Below are 17,181 nucleotides of genomic sequence, written 5' to 3'. Positions count from 1 at the left end.
TCCTCCAGCCAACTGGACAGGCACTTTCACAATTAGACCCACTGCAGACCCTCCTTACCTCTTGTTCATCTGGCTTGTGTAGAGGAACTTGGTAGTAGGCACTGGACAGACAGATCTCAACAGCTCCCAGGGCTCCAAGCCAATGCTGACACCACTTTATACAAAAAAAAACACAGAAGGAAGACTTAGACAATGGAACAAATCAACTTATGATAGAAATAGCATGCTGTGATACTTTCCCAACTGAAAGTCCAATCTACAAACATTGTCAAGCTGCTTTAACATTCTAGGCATCAATGCCAAACCCAGCACTGTCATTATCCATAGTCCAGCAGGGGTGACCAGGTGTGTTCAGGAAGAGGCCCTTCGGTCACAGAGGTTTACAGCATGGAAACAGGCGCTTCGTCACATACCACAGGGGTTAGCACTGCTGCTTCACAGAACCAGGGACCCAGATTCAATTCCTGGCTTTGGTCGCTGTCTGCGTAGAGTCTGCACATTCTCCTCGTGTTTCCTCCGAGTGCTATGGTTTTGTCCCACATTCTGAGAGACTTGCTGGTTAGGTGCATTGATCCAAACCAGTGCCGGACCGTGATGACTAGGGGATTTTCACAGTAACTTCATTGCAGTGTTAATGTAAGCCTACTTGTGACACTAATAAACAAACAAAACTCCAGAGTCAGATAGTTGGCCAAAACACTCTTTGGCCTCGAGTACAAAGCGACTAATTTGGAGCAATACCAGCTGGTGTAGCTGCCAATACAATTAAACAAGAGTCAACTACTGCAGCAGAATGGGTTAGAGAAAACTATAAACTCAACTGTTCAAACTCTGGTGATCACTCTCTCCATTTGCCCTTTTAGAGCTGTTTTAATTAGAACAAAGGAGATTGCAGGGCGATTGTGAAGGGACAGGACGAAAGTGTGTGCATGAATTTCCTCTGGGTGCCCCGGTTTCCTCCCACACTCCAAAGATGTGCGGGTTAGGTTGATTGGCCATGGTAAATTGACCCTAGTATCAGGAGGATTAGCAGGGTCACGGGGATAGGGCCTGGATGGGATTCTGGTCAGTGCAGACTCGATGGGCCAAATGGCCTCCTTCTGCACTGTAGGGATTCTATGATCTAGAAAGAAACAGAGAGATTGAATAGTCCGTAGTGAGGGAAGGTTAAAAATAAGAATAAATGTAAGAGATTTAAGACAGAAAGCAGGAAAAAGCTTTTCCTAAACACAGAGGGGATTGTGAGTCAGGGGTTAAAGCATTGACAACTTTAATGTTGGAGAATCAGTTAGATTGTTGAATAAAAGTGGGTTAGAGAGATCTGGGAACAAAGCACACACTGGGGCTTGTGTGGAGTTGGATGAAATGCCTGTTTCCTGTTTATAAATCCTGGGTGCCTGACTAGTGCCACTCAGGACGATTTGCCTCACTTAAGTCCTCGAGCTTCTCCCTGTTCTCCTGAAGAGCTGAAGCTTTCACTGTTCTTCAATCCAACAGAGACTTCAGCAAACTTCCCAACTGGCCAAGAGTCACTGTGTGGGCAGTGAACAGGCAAAAAGTTTTAAAATCTATTTATTAGTGTCACAAGTAGGCCTACATTAATACTGCAATGAAGTTACTGTGAAAATCCCCGAGTGGCTACACTCCTGTGCCTGTTCGGGTACACTGAGGGAGAATTTAGCACGGCCAACGCACTTAACCAGCACGTCTTTCAGTCTGTGGGAGGAAACTGGAGGACCTGAAGGAAACCCACGTAGACACAGGGAGAACGTGCAAACTCCACACAGACAGTGACCTCAGCTGGGAATCGAACCAGGGTCCCTGGTGCTGTGAGGCCCCACTGTGCCACCGTACCGTCCTTTGGCATTGTGGGGTGTGAAGATACAAGGTGCCTTTACTTGGTGTATCATACCTTGGCGTTCGGAGGCTGCTCACCGGGTACATCAGAGCCGCCAGGCAGGAGGCAATGTGTGTGTTCATGTCAGACAAAGAAATCTGCGGCTGTAGAGCCGGGGCACGTTCAATCTTCTTTGCACATGAGGCCTGTATCCTGCGCAGTACGTCATCGTTGTGGAACAGGAGTACCCCATCAGCATACCTGTAAAGATTTCAAACACAAAAGTCAATCACGTTAAACAGAGCAACCCCAACTAGATTTCAGCCTTGGCTTCTCGGGCTGAAAAGGAGTCTCATCCAGGGGGGAACGTATTTCCTGTGTATTGACATTAAGCACATGTGTTGTGTGGCATATTTACGGATTTAGCTGAAAGCCTGACTCAGTCGGTGGCTTCGTCACCTCCGAGTTTGAAAAACTACACCCACCCGAGATGGGGGCCTCAGTGTAATGTCTCACTCTGAGCTGCGCACCACCCGCTTGTGGTTACAGTCGAGCGTCAGCCACAATCACCTTTGATTCAGAGAGAAGGGTGCTACCCACTGAGCCAGACGGGCAGGAATAATGGAACAAACATCAAATACCGAGAGCCCTTCTCTCTCTCTCTCTGATGTTGGTTCTAAGATACCTTTGTGACAGGAGTAGACTCAGCCTCACTTTGTATCTAACCCTTCATTAACCTGACCATAGCAGGCGGAAGGGAAACCTGACTCTGCTTCTTGTCAGCGCTGCCCCGACCCACCTGACTGCCAGAAATGGAAAGTGTCCCAAAAAGATTGACGGGCACAAAAATTCAGAGCAAAAGAGAATTGTTGGCGGCGATTCTCCCATCATGAGCGGCAAATTTTCTTGGGGGAGGGGGGGGCGGGGGGGGAGTCAGGAGATGCGCATGTCGGCCATTTTACGGGATGCGCACATGCATTCCTGAAGGACCGGCGCAGTTGGGACCGCACTGAGAACCGGCAGGAAGAGAGGTAAGTGATTTTAATGATTTTTTTAATCTATTTTAAATGGCATTATAGGGCCTGGCATGGAACTCGCTCGGCCCGCTAGCATCTCCCACCCCGTCAGGAGTATTTCACTCTGGTGGGGTTTAGAGTCGCTCCCCACGCTTGGGGAACAAGCAGGAGACCCCACCAGAGTGAAGCGGGGTGGGGGGGGAAAATCGGGGCCCCTTGGGAAGGTGGGGGGGGGGGGGGGGGAGGCATCAGGTGGCGGTGCCCCCTGGGCATGAACATGGCAGTGCCAGCCTGCACCCCTGGCAGTGCCCAAGAGGCAAAATATCCGTGCCCAGGGGGCACCTTGGCATTGTCCACTGAGGGGGGGGAGGAGAGTCAGGACTGGTCTAGGAATTGTTGTGGGGGCTATAATCGGGCCATGGGGGGTGGGGGGGGGGGGAGCTGGAGGGACAGCGCTGCAGAGGTCTCAGGCTGGCCAGCAAACAGGGAGTCTGACAGGTTGGGGCCACTGCACATGCGCAAAGTTCCAGAACTGTCAGACTCCGGCACACACACACACGCACACGCACACGCACACGCACACACACACACACACACACACGCACACGCACGCACACGCGCACACGCACACACACACACACACACACACACACACACGCACACGCACACGCACACGCACACGCACACCCGCCGGTTTGTAATGAGATTCCTGATTGTGACCTCTGCAGTGCACAGACTGCAGAGATTCAGGTGTAAATCTGCACTAGAAAAACAGTCACGGTCTAGACCAGCTTTCCCACCAATTCAGCAGCCGAGGGACGCTCTTACCTCTGCAGCCAGGAAAGGCAGAGCAGGGAGTTGAAGTGTTGCAGAGGACATTCCCCCGTTTGATGAGGAACAACTGATACGGAGAGAATGTAGCCCATCGGAAACTCCTCTCGGATTGATTCACACAAATGTGCACCCAATCCTAGAGAAAGGAAAATTTCACCAGATTATCGTAGAATCCCTACAGTGCAGGAGGCGGCCATTCAGCCCACTGAAGTGGGGAAATTCATAAAGATGGGTACCTGACACACAAAATGGTGGCCTGGCACATTAAATGGTTACCTGAGATAGAGACATTAAGCAGACACTGACTTTAGCGCAGACAGCTACTTGAAATTAAAACATGCAGCACGGACAGTTATCTAAAGTTAAAGATGCAGGAAACAAATACTGCAGAAAGCCAGTAAGAGCTTGAGGCCCTTTAAAGATAAGGACAGACTCAGGACAATAAGGTCTGATAAAGAGATCAGCCATAAATGGGAGAGGGAATACATAAATGCAGGAAAACCAATTACTGTACATATAGGCCAAAACTAAATCATTGATAGTCACTGAATGTTAACTTCAGTTAATAGGATTGGGAGTTACAGATAGTTCTATGGCCTGGTAGGTATGGATATGATCAGCGCCACTTGTAGGCCGAAGGGCCTGTTTGTGCTGTAGTGTTCTATGTTCTATGATAGAGGAAATGTATCCATTCTATGAAACAATGCAATGTTAAATGCCAATGTCTGTGTATGTCTGACTGTAACGATGTGTTAACTATCGATCCTACTCAACTATAACGATGTGTTAAATGGCTAATGTCCGGACTATCCATTGTCTGAAAAGTATAAAAATGAACCACTCCTATTGTATTATTGAGAAGGTAGCTGCCAAGTACTGCGGAGTACCAGTGCTTTCTCCCCGAAGTTTTGTTTCCAAAATAAAGCCACACTTATGAACCTCCAGTCTGACTCCGGTGGTAATTTTCCCACAATAATTGGCGTAGTCGGTTAGGATCCTATTACTGATAAGTTCTGATCGATTGGCCACAATCGGAAAGCCGAGATGGAGATCACTGAATCTGTGGGAGTCAGACAAAGTCAAAAATACAGTTTGAAAGGGGTTAAACTTAAGGGGTATTTGTAGCAATAAGTATTGTTGTATATGGTATAGTAATAAGTACTAACTGCTGATAGTGATAAGTACCTGTTACATGTGCTGACCAACAAAAGGGACAAGGTACTGCCTGTCTCATACAACCCAGCCTTAGATCGGTTGTTAAGAGGGGAAATCCCCCACGCGAAGGTTAGGAATTGATGTGGGCAAAGAGACACCAAGGACACTTAGGATTGTGAAGCACAAGTGGCAGAGGTCAGTTAACATCAAACTCTGTAGTTCCAAACAAATGCAGAGTTGCCATCTGATTGCATGAAAGTTTGTGAAGTTGGGAACTGGACTGTCAATGTTGTAAAAGCGGAGCGGAAAAGGAGCTTGACCAACTCTGATCTAAACTGGACTCAGCTGGAGAAGCACAGTGCCGAGGTGGTAATAGCGGAAACCGTGAGTATGAGTTGAAACCCTGAGATGGTAGTGAAACACGGTGCTAGAGTAGTAATAGTGGCCGGGGGTAGTGAAGTCCCTGCGGTAGAGAGCACACTTTACTAGGGAGTAATCGTGACCACATGGTGCCTAAACACATTGCCAAAACACGTTGCCAAGGTGGCAATAGTGACCGGGGGTAGTGAAGTCTGTGAATTGGCAGATAATGACGTTAAAAGGGGATCTGCAGGTTCCCTCATTGAAGTTTACATGACAGGCCGGCAAGCATTAATAAAGAGAATGCAAAGGGATGGCTGAGATACTTCTCAGACCCTTGAGCAGCAGAGAAAGTGGATAGATAAAGAAAAGAGAAACAAGACAAAGAAGATAGGAGTAATGTTAATACATCAGTCAGCTGGTCTAACTGAACAAGTAGTCATCTCTACTAAGAGGTGGACTGAAGAGAAAACAAAGATTAGAGAATTAGAATCCTGAGTGAGGAAACTGGAGAAACAAAACCAGGTATTAGAAGAGAAGCAATGGAGAGGGGAAATTGTTCCTCTACCTCTTTATGAGTCCACTCAACAGGGTCCAACTGCTCCTCCAGAGGAGTGGGAAGTGCTAGAACACAACTTAGCGCCAGTAACCAGAGGAGGAACAGATGCACAGCCAAAGGCAAACTATAAACCCTTCACCCCAGGTGAAAGAAAGCAGATAATGGCTTCCCTGGGTAAATTACAACCTAGAAGCACAAACACTAAATTCTGGGAAGAATTAGACACAATCTGGGTAGGACACCAATTACACCTGAGACATATACACCAGCTGGTCAGGGCAGCCTGTCCAGCTGATAAGTGGAGGCAGGTAGTAGGTGGATCCGCCGCTCCTCCAGCACAGGGTTATTGTGGGGCATGGTGGACATATGTAGTCGACCTAACATCGGAGATAGATGCCCAAGGCACCCTTCACCCAGTTTAAGACAGAAATTCAGAGAGTTTTAGGGAATTACCACAACAAAGCAGCTAAAAGGGGGAAGGAGCTCCTGAATACAGGGAACGGTTGTTCCAAGTATATCAAGAATGCTCAAGGCAAGGAAACCCAGGTCGTGGGGATCGAGCGTTCATCCAGGCTTTCAAGGATGGGCTCTCTAGTCACCAAACTATCATAAAATGGGAGTGATTATGTCCCAAGATTACGATGAATTGGTAGAATGGGCTAATGGTATACCTGGAGGCGGAGAGGAGAAATCTTAGTTTTTGTATTTTAATATGTTTGTGTGGTCTGGTTGCTTGTTGAATGCAGGTGGTTGTTGTTGCATTAGATTGAGAGCAGGAGTTGTTGAAGCCTGTTTGCTCCTGTGGAGTGTTTGTTGCAGGCAGTGGATGCGGTGCTTTGCATCTTAGTTTAACCTCAGGGGGGCTGAGAATGTGTTAAAACTGTAAAAGATTAAAGTGATAAGATTTCTTGAATTTACTTCTGTTTTTGAGTTTAATAACAGTTTGGAAGAAAGAAGAATAAAAGCAACTGTCTTAATCAACTTTCTGTATTCTCCTTAAATGTTTTATTTTCATCCCGGTTTAAAATCGTTAAGTTTGAATGAAAGAAGAAGTGCTGTTGAACAAATGTTGGGTGGCGGTTGGTGACTAGTGGAGTGCCCCAGGGATCGGTGCTGGGGCCTCAGCTATTTACCATTTATATAGATGATCTGGAGGAGGGAACCGAGTGTAGGGTGTCGAAATTTGCTGATGACACCAAGATTGGGGGAATGGCAAATTGCGCGGAGGGTGTGGAGAGTCTGCAGAAGGATCTAGATAGGCTGGACGAATGGGCCAGGAAATGGCAAATGGAATTTAATGTTGGCAAGTGCGAGGTGGTACACTTTGGTAGGAATAATAGTAGGAAGGACTATTTCTTACATGGCGAAAAACTGCAGCAGGCGACGGTGCAGAGGGACCTTGGGGTCCTTGTGCATGAGTCGTAAAAACCCAGCCTGCAGGTGCAGCAGGTGGTCAGGGAGGCGAATGGGATGCTGGCCTTCATAGCGAGGGGGATTGAATATAAAAGTAGGGAGGTCTTGCTGCAGCTGTATAGGGCATTGGTGAGGCCGCAGCTGGAGTACTGTGTGCAGTTTTGGGCGCCGCACTTACGCAAGGATATTTTGGCCTTGGAGGGAGTGCAGAGGAGGTTTACTAGGCTGATTCCGGAGTTGAGGGGCTTGAGCTATGAGGAGAGGCTGAATAAACTAGGCTTGTACTCATTAGAGTTTAGAAGAATGAGGGGAGATCTCATTGAGACGTATAAGATGATGAATGGGATGGATAGGATAGAGGTGGAGAGACTCTTCCCGCTCAGAAAGGACAGTAGGACTAGGGGGCACAGCCTCAAGATAAAGAGGGGGTGGTTTAGAATGGAGTTGAGGAGGAACTTCTTCACTCAAAGGGTGGTGAATCTCTGGAATTCTCTGCCCGTTGAGGTGGTGGAGGCTGCCTCGCTAAATATTTTTAAGACGCGGGTTGATGGGTTTTTGATAAGCGAGGGGATTAAGGGTTATGGGGAGAGGGCGGGAAAGTGGAACTGAGCCACAACAGATCAGCCATGATCTTATTGAATGGCGGGGCAGGCTCGAAGGGCTGGATGGCCTACTCCTGCTCCTATTTCTTATGTTCTTATGTGTGTGTGTGTGTTTAACAAAGTGGTTGCGTGGATATTTTGCTGTTGTTTGCTTTCATGTTTTAACGTTCTTCCCCCAATTGTGACTTTACAACAGTGGGTTTGATGCAGAGTTTAAATAAAAATTGGAAAGTAAATTGAAATTTAAAGGATTTAAACCTTGAAGGAAACCATGTGCTCTTTCCTTTGTCTTGAAGTAGAAATTATGAGAGACTTAGTTGAGAAGTTAGGAGAAAAAAGTAATTTTGTGGAAAAGTAGAAAAGCAGGAACAAAGGAATGAGCTAAATATATTGTCTATGAGTCAGTTTAAAGTATACCAAGTCAGTGAAATGCAGTATTAAGCTCCGCAGAATATAGTGATTTATGAACATCTGACAGTTTAGTATTCTGTAACTGGTTAAAATTATGTAGTTCCGTTGGAATTTCATGTGCCATCAATTGTTCAAGGTTTGCCAAATATAAAAACACTGCAAAGCTTAACTCAGTTTAAAAATAGAAACAACTTAAATTAAAAGGGTTTGGATATCACAGTTATGATGTATAAAGTGGTATGTGACACAACTGCTGCTTGATTACAATATAGCACTGCCATATAGACCCGAGAATAAAATCAAATCCTGAATAACTTGCACAACGCTGTTAAATGTTGGTGCTAGGCATTTGAATTCACTTCTTTCTAGGTAGGGTAGCGGCATTTTATGAAGTACTGTAATGCGGCACTTGCACGCAAAGGAATGATCAAATTAGTATATCATATAAAGATTGGAGCTGTATGGCATGTGATTTTAATGGGGAGAGCAATGTCTTTTGATTGGATTACATACAAATGAATGGATGTCCAGCTGCAGCCAAAAAGCCAGTGCAAAGTGTTATTTGATTCACACTAAGCTTTCTATGGAAGGGGGATATGTAATTAAATATTTTGCACTACTGACATATAAGTGAATTCCAAAGACATTGCCCACTATACTAATGAGATTAAGAGCTACCACAAACCGGACAACCAGATTAACCCCTTATGAACTAATAACAGGACAGGCGATGCAATTACCAGAAAGCATCATAACAGGTGGGACCGATGTAGGTACACTAAAAGATAACATCAGGAGATATGTTCTGGAACTAAGCACCCAACTAAAAGAAATGCGCAAATTGGTAAAAGACAATCAGGAACAAAGAGATGCAGAGAGGGAGCTTGAAATGCTCCCTGATGTCCCAACAGCGGGAAGTTGCGTCCTAGTAAAAACATTACCTGACAAACCAGGGTTTGCACCAAAATGGAATGGGCCATATGAAGTTATAATTAGTGGAGACATCTGTGCCTGTATCGACATAAAAGGGAAAGGTATATGGAAACATCGGACACAGCTGAAATTACACAAAGGAATGCACGAATGAATGAATGAATGAATGAACCGGACTGCTTTCCTCAACACAGGCAAAGACTGCAAGCAACAGTAACTGGCACGTTCGGGTTAATAGTATAACTTTTGGAGATTATATAAATTATAGTATTAGGATTGATACTTGATCGTTGCGAATATGTATGTAATCACGTATGTAACTGTACTACTTTGTGTTGTCGCAATTGAAAATTTGACTGGATTGGAGGAAATAGGAGGAATTTGACTCAAGGAGGAAATAGCGAGGCATCTTGAGGGGAATTGCTTGATAGAGCAGACGCAGCATGGTTTCGTTAAGGGGAAGTCGTGTCTGACAAATTTATTGGAGTTCTATGAGGATGTGTCTAGGGCGGTGGATAGAGGAGAGCCGGTGGATGTGGTCTTTCTAGATTTTCAGAAGGCGTTTGACAAGGTACCTCACAAGAGGTTACTGCAGAAGGTTAGGGGGCATGGAGTTGGGGGTAGGGTGTTAGTATGGATAGAGGATTGGTTGTCAAATAGGAAGCAGAGAGTAGGGGTTAATGGGTGCTATTCGGATTGGCGGTTGGTGACTAGTGGAGTGCCCCAGGGGTCGGTGCTGGGGCCTCAGCTATTTACCATTTATATAGATGATCTGGAGGAGGGAACCGAGTGTATGGTGTCGAAATTTGCTGATGACACCAAAATTGGGGGAACGGCAAATTGCGCGGAGGGTGTGGAGAGTCTGCAGAAGGATCTAGATAGGCTGGGCGAATGGGCCAGGAAATGGCAAATGGAATTTAATGTTGGCAAGTGCGAGGTGGTACACTTTGGTAGGAATAATGGTAGGAAGGACTATTTCTTATGTGGCGAAAAACTGCAGCAGGCGACGGTGCAGAGGGACCTCGGGGTCCTTGTGCATGAGTCGTAAAAACCCAGCCTGCAGGTGGTCAGGAAGGCTAATGGGATGCTGGCCTTCATAGCGAGGGGGATTGAATATAGAAGTAGGGAGGTCTTGCTGCGGCTGTATAGGGCATTGGTGAGGCCGCAGCTGGAGTATTGTGTGCAGTTTTGGTCGCCGTACTTACGCAAGGATATTTTGGCCTTGGAGGGAGTGCAGAGGAGGTTTACTAGGCTGATTCCGGAGTTGAGGGGCTTGAGCTATGAGGAGAGGCTGAATAAACTAGGCTTGTACTCGTTAGAGTTTCGAAGAATGAGAGGAGATCTCATTGAGACGTATAAGATGATGAATGGGATGGATAGGATAGAGGTGGAGAGACTCTTCCCGCTCAGAAAGGACGGTAGGACTAGAAGGCACAGCCTCAAGATAAAGGGGGGGCGGTTTAGAACAGAGTTGAGGAGGAACTTCTTCACTCAAAGGGTGGTGAATCTCTGGAATTCTCTGCCTGTTGAGGTGGTGGAGGCTGCCTCGCTAAATATTTTTAAGACGCGGGTTGATGGGTTTTTGATAAGCGAGGGGATTAAGGGTTATGGGGAGAGGGCGGGAATGTGGAACTGAGCCACGACAGATCAGCCATGATCTTATTGAATAGCAGGGCAGGCTCGAAGGACTAGATGGCCTACTCCTGCTCCTATTTCTTATGTTCTTATGTTCTATGGAGGATAATCTATTTTACAAAGCTCATATACACTTACACGGGAATCAAACTATATGTTACCCATTAGCACAATCGGTAGAAGCCCTATTTGTAGCCACCCCTGGGTGGACCCCTCATGATTTATATACTGTAGATACATCAGATGCACTATGTAAGGGACATATTGGCAAATATAAAAGAGGTATACAAGGGAGATGTGTGGGACTTGTAAACTCCACAGATTCTGTGTGCAGGGGGTTCCAACAAGTGGGAGGAAAAGCTTGTTCAGATACCACAAGCTATCCACTTTGTTTTACAGGACAGGGATGGTGATGTGCCTACGTCTGGGCCCCTAAGAATGATTCCTGCGTGCAGACACAGTGTGTCCGTCAACATTGTCGGGTTAATGAGGGACAGTTTACTTGCACTTGTGATGAACAGAAATGTCAAAATGTAACTGCGGGAAGACAGCTCATTTGTGAACAATGCAATGAGACTCATGTCAGCTCAGCCAAATGGACCAAATTGATACTTACCAGGTGGTGGGATCAAACGGGGAGTCAAGTAAATCGAACAACTGGCAATATGAACAAACTCATAATCAAGACACTAAATGTTACCGGGCTAAGAAAGGATATGTGTACCTTTTCAATGGTATTTACACAACAGAAACACCAAACCTCCCAAACCATTTTACAGTGGGAACAATAGGACCACTGACTGTTCCATGCCCTCAGAAGGGGCATATTCAGAGGAGAATAGTAACCTGGGCTATCAGCAAAGAATTCTGCGCTGACTGGGAAGCCCCAGGCACAATGGGATCCTCACTGGGATATGGGTTCCTTGGAGCCCTATCTTTGGGAGGGGCAGCAGGGGTGATTAGTGTCAAGAATAGGAATCATATCGTTTGTGGACTAACAGTACTGGGAAACAGCGCTTCAAAAGCACTGGAGGCTGTTAACCAAGAAACGGCTGAACTGAGATTATATGCACAGCAGACATGATACACAGTGGACCACCAGTTAGCACAACAAGGGGGAGTGTGTACAGTCATAAGCAACAAATGCATAACCCATGTCACAGACGAGTCCTATAACATTACACAAGTCATCAATAGCATCAGAGAACAACTTGATAGCTTCAGACAGGGACGCAAGAAAGGAAGTGGCTGGCTGAAATGGCTAGTATGAGGGTCCTGGGAATCTTATTTATTACATGGATTAGTCATACTTATTTCAATTGTAATTGTCTGTTGTCTAATTGTCGGATGCCTAAAAGTCTGCTGCAAGATTATGGTAACCAGAATTGTGCCAGGAGCTAGTGAATCCATCAAGGAAAAACCCATGATGAAGATCCCTGAAGACATCAAAAGAAACGAAGTAGGAAAGAAAATTGACCGCCATACGTGAATGTGTAATTGTTGGTCTGGGGATTATCAAAGTCATAATCCAGACCAAAACTGGGGACTAAAGTGGAGAAAATCATGAAGATGGTTATCTCACACACAAAATGGTGGCCTGGCACATAAAATAGTTATCTGAGAAAGAGACATTAAGCAGGCACTGACTTTAGCGCAGACAGCTATTTGAAATTAAAACATGCAGCATAGACAGCTACTTAAAGTTAAACATGCAGGAAACAAATACTGCACGAAACCAGTAAGACCTTGAGGCACTTTAAAAATAAGGACAGACTCAGGACAATACGGTCTGATAAAGCGATTAGCCATAAACGGGAACAGGAATACATAAATGCAGGAAAACCAATTACCATATGTATAGACCAAAACTAAATCATGATAGTCACTGATAGAGGAAAATGTATCCATTCTATGAAACAATGCAATGTTAAATGCCAACGTCTGTGTATGTCTGACTGTAACGATGTGTTAACTATCGATCCTACTCAACTATAACGATGTGTTAAATGGCTAATGTCCAGACTATCCATTGTCTGAAAAGTAGAAAAATGAACCACTCCTATCGTATTATTGAGAAGGTAGCTGCCAAGTACTGCGGAGTACCAGTGCTTTCTCCCCGAAGCTTCATTTCCAAAATAAAGCTGTACTTTTGAACCTCTAGTCTGACTCCGGTGGTAATTTTCCCACAACAGAGTCATAGAACATGATAGCGCAGTACAGGCCCTTTGGCCCTCGATGTTGCGCCGACCTGTGAAACCAATCTAAAGCCCATTTAACATACCCTATTCCAATATCATCCATATGTTTATCCAATGGCCATTTAAATGCCCTTAATGTTGGCGAATCCACTAATGTTTCAGGCAGGGTATTCCATGCCCTTATACTCTCTGAGTAAAGAACCTACCCTCTGACATCTGTTTGGTATCTATCACCCCTCAAATTAAAGCCATGTCCCCTCATGCTAGCCACATCCATCCGAGGAAAAAGGCTCTCATTGTCCACCCTATCTAATCCTCTGATCATCTTATATACCTCTAAGTCACCTCTTAACCTTCTTTTCTCTAATGAAAACAGTCTCAAGTCCCTCAGCCTTTCCTCATAAGACCTTCTCACCATACCAGGCAACATCCTGGTAAATCTCCTCTGCACCCTTTCCAATGCCTCCACATCTTTCTTATAATGTGGTGAGCAGAACTGTACACAATACTCCAAGTGCAGCCGTACCAGAGTTTTGTACAGCTATAACATGACCTCATGGCTCCAAAACTTATTCCCTCTACCAATAAAAGCTAAAATGCCGTACGCCTTCTTAACAACCCTATCAACCTGGGTGCCAACTTTCAGGGATCTATGCACATGGACATCGAACTCTCTCTGCTCATCCACACTACCAAGTATCTTACCATTATGCCAGTACTCTGTATTCCTGTTACTCTTTCTAAAGTGAATCACTTCACACTTTTCCGCATTAAACTCCATTTGCCATGTCTCAGCCCAGCCCTGCAGCTTATCTATGTCTCTCTATAACCTGCAACATCCTTCCGCACTGTCCACAACGCCACAGACTTTAGTGTCATCCGCAAATTTACTAACCCATCCTTCTACGCCTTCATCTAGGTCATTTATAAAAATGACAAATAGCAGTGGCCCCAAAACAGATCCTTGTGATACTCTACTAGTAACGAACTCCAGGATGAACATTTCCTATCAACCACCATCCTCTGTCTTCTTACAGCTAGCCAATTGCTGATCCAAACCGCTAAATCACACTCAATCCCATGTCTCCATATCTTCTGCAATAGCTTGCCATGGGGAATCTTATCAAATGCTTTACTGAAATCCATAAACACCACATCAACTGCTTTACCTGCATCCACCTCTTTGGTCACCTTCTCAAAGAACTCAATAAGGTTTGTGAGGCATGACCTACCCTTCACAAAACCGTGTTGACTATCCCGAATCAAATTATTCCTTTCTAGATGATTATAAATCTCATCTCTTATAATCCTTTCCAAAGCTTTGCCCACAACAGGAGTAAGGCTCACTGGTCTATAATTACCAGGGTTGTCTGTACTCCCCTTCTTGAACAAGGGGACATTTGCTGTCCTCCAGTCTTCTGGCACTATTCCTGTAGACAATGACGACATAAAGATCAAAGCCAAAGGCTCTGCAATCACCTCCCTAGCCTCTCAGAGAATCTTAGGATAAATCCCATTCGACTCAGGTGACTTATCTATTTTCATACTTTCCAGAATTGCTAACATCTCCTGCTTATGAAACTCAATCCTGTCTGGTCTAATAGCCTGTATCTCAGTATTCGCGACAACACAGTCTTTTTTTGTGTAAATACTGACAAAAAATATTCATTTAGCGCCTCTCCTATCTCTTCAGACTCCATGCACAACTTCCCACTACTGTCCTTGACTGGTCCTAATCTTACCCTAGTCCTTCTTTTATTCCTGACATACCTATAGAAAGCTTTAGTGTTTTCCTTGATCCTGCCTGCCAAAGACTTCCTGGCTCTTCTTAGCTCTCTCTTTAGTTCCTGGCTAACTTGTAACTCTCAAGCACCCTAACTGAGCCTTCACGTCTCATCTTGACATAAGTCTCCTTCTTCCTCTTCACACGTGATTCAACCATAGTTCCCTCGCTCGACCACTTCCTCCCTGCCTGACAGGTACATACTTATCAAGGACACGCAGTAGCTGTTCCTTGAACAAGCTCCACATTTCAATCGTGCTCATCCCCTGCAGTTTCCTTCCACATCCTATGCATTCTAAATCTTGCCTAATCACATCATAATTTCCTTTCCCCCAGCTATAACTCTTGCTCTGTGGTATATACCTATCCCCTTCCATCGTTAATGTAAACGTAACTGAATTGTGGTCACCGTCACCAAAGTGTTCACCTACTTCCAAATCTAACAGCTGGCCTGGTTCATTACCCAGTACCAAATCCAATGTGGCCTCGCCTCTTGTTGGCCTATCTATATACTGTGTCAGGAAACCCTCCTGCACATATTGGACAAAAACTAACCCAGCTAAAGTACTCGAACTATAGCTTTTCCACTCAATATTTGTAAAGTTAAAGTCCCCTATAACAACTATCCTGTTACTTTCGCTCCTATCCAGAATCACCTTTGCAATCCTTTCCTCTACATCTCTAGAACTTTTCAGAGGCCTATAGAAAACTCTCAAACTCTCCTTTGCTGTTTCTAACCTCAGTAGATGAGTCCTCATCAAACGTCCTTTCTGCCACCGTAATACTGTCCCCGACTAACAATGCCACCTCTCCCTTTTATTTTAAAACCACCTTTCCTGATCTCAGTGAAACATCTGAACCCCGGAACCTGCAACAACCATTCCTGTCCCTGCTCCATCCATGTCTCCGAAATGGCCACAACATCAAACTCCCAGGTGCCAACCCATACTGCAAGTTCACCCACAGACACACTTCAAACCACCTTCCTGCCTGCCAGTACATACCTGCGACCTTGAAACCTTATTCAGGACCTCACTACTCTCAACCTCCTGTACACTGGAGCTACAATTCAGGTTCCCATCCCCCTGCTGAATTAGTTTAAACCCTCCCAAAGAGCATTAGAAAATTTTCCCCCAGGATATTGGTACTCCTCTGGCTCAGGTGTAGACCATCCCATTTGTAGAGGTCCCAACTACCCCAGAATGACCCCCAATAATCCAGGTATCTAAATCCCTCCCTCCTGCACCATCCCGGCAGCCACGTGTTCAACTGCTTTCTTTCCCTACTCCTCTCCTCGCTAGCACATGGCACCGGTAACAAACCAGAGGTAATAACTCTGTTTGTTCTAGCTCTAAGCTTCCACACTAACTCACTCAATTTCTGCCTTACATCCCCATCCCTTTTCCTACTTATGTCTTTGGTGCCTATGTGGACCACGACTTGGGGCTGGTCCCGTCCCCATTAAGGATTCCGAAAACACGATCCGAGACATCATGGACTCTGGCACCTGGAGGCCACACACCAACCGCGATTCTCTCTCGTTCCCATAAAATCTCCTATCTGTCCCCTTAACTATGGAGTCCCCAATGACTAATGCTCTACTCCTCTGCACCAATCACAATCCCACCCAGGTACTATCCCCATAACCCCACATAGTTACCCTGCTAATCCCCCTGACACTCAGGGGAAATTTAGCATGGCTAATACAATGCACCTAACCAGCCCTACCCTGAACTCAGGAACCAAAACAATCTCATTTAACTCTGGATAAAAGCAAATTACTGCAGATGCTGGAATCTGAAACCAAAAAGAGGTAATGCTGGAAAATCTCAGCAAGTCTGGCAACATCTGTGGAGAGGGAAACCAAGTTAAGTCCATATGATTCTTCTTCAAAGCTCTGCTACAGTTGTATAGGGTTTTGGTGAGGCCTCATCTAGAGAACTGTGTATATTTTGGTCTCCTTATTTAAGATAAAGGATATAAATGCGTCAGTAGTTCAGAGAAGGCTCACTCGACTAATACCTGGGATCGGGTGGGGGCAGGGGTGGGATATTTTATTCTACTTAAGACACATTTGAAAAAATGTTTTGTCTCTCAGAGGGTCATGAATCTCAGTAGGAGTCCGTTCACTCAGTTGCAAAGTGAATTGTTAGCTTTGTTTGATTGCAATCTTCAGTACTCTGGATCTTCCTTTGGAGGGTTTTTCAATGCCTGTGTGTTTATTTGGACTAGATTAAGAGGTATAAGGTGGATGAAAGATCTCCTCAATGGGAAGTTCAATGCTTGTGTATGATTAACAGCTTTATGAGAAGGTAAGAGGAGCTATGTCATGCAAAAGGATTTTTCCCCCATAGGCATTTCAAAGACTTGAGAGTGTTATTATGTAGCTCATTGGTTGTGTACCAAGTGCATACAGGGCATGGAAGCATGCAAAGGGCATGGAAA

General features: G+C 45.2%; 1 protein-coding gene across 2 annotated transcripts in view; it reads right to left on the bottom strand.

Annotated features, from left to right (window-relative positions):
• Window positions 1–17,181, bottom strand: part of LOC145346777 (tubulin delta chain-like) — a 59,833-nt gene that overhangs the window by 10,702 nt on the left and 31,950 nt on the right. For both annotated transcript variants that reach the window (XM_080194498.1, XM_080194497.1), the window contains exons 6-8: window positions 3,682–3,823; window positions 1,913–2,098; window positions 59–154 (exon numbers count right to left, since the gene is read on the bottom strand). In XM_080194498.1, the coding sequence (XP_080050624.1) occupies window positions 59–154; window positions 1,913–2,098; window positions 3,682–3,823 (424 nt within the window). The remainder of the gene's footprint in view (window positions 1–58; window positions 155–1,912; window positions 2,099–3,681; window positions 3,824–17,181) is intronic.

The sequence above is a fragment of the Carcharhinus amblyrhynchos genome, chromosome 8, assembly GCF_965287045.1.
Source record: "Carcharhinus amblyrhynchos chromosome 8, sCarAmb.v2.hapA, whole genome shotgun sequence".
Lineage (NCBI taxonomy): Eukaryota > Metazoa > Chordata > Chondrichthyes > Carcharhiniformes > Carcharhinidae > Carcharhinus > Carcharhinus amblyrhynchos.
Note: the sequence above shows the minus strand (reverse complement) of the source record. Positions and strands in the feature narration are given on the sequence as shown.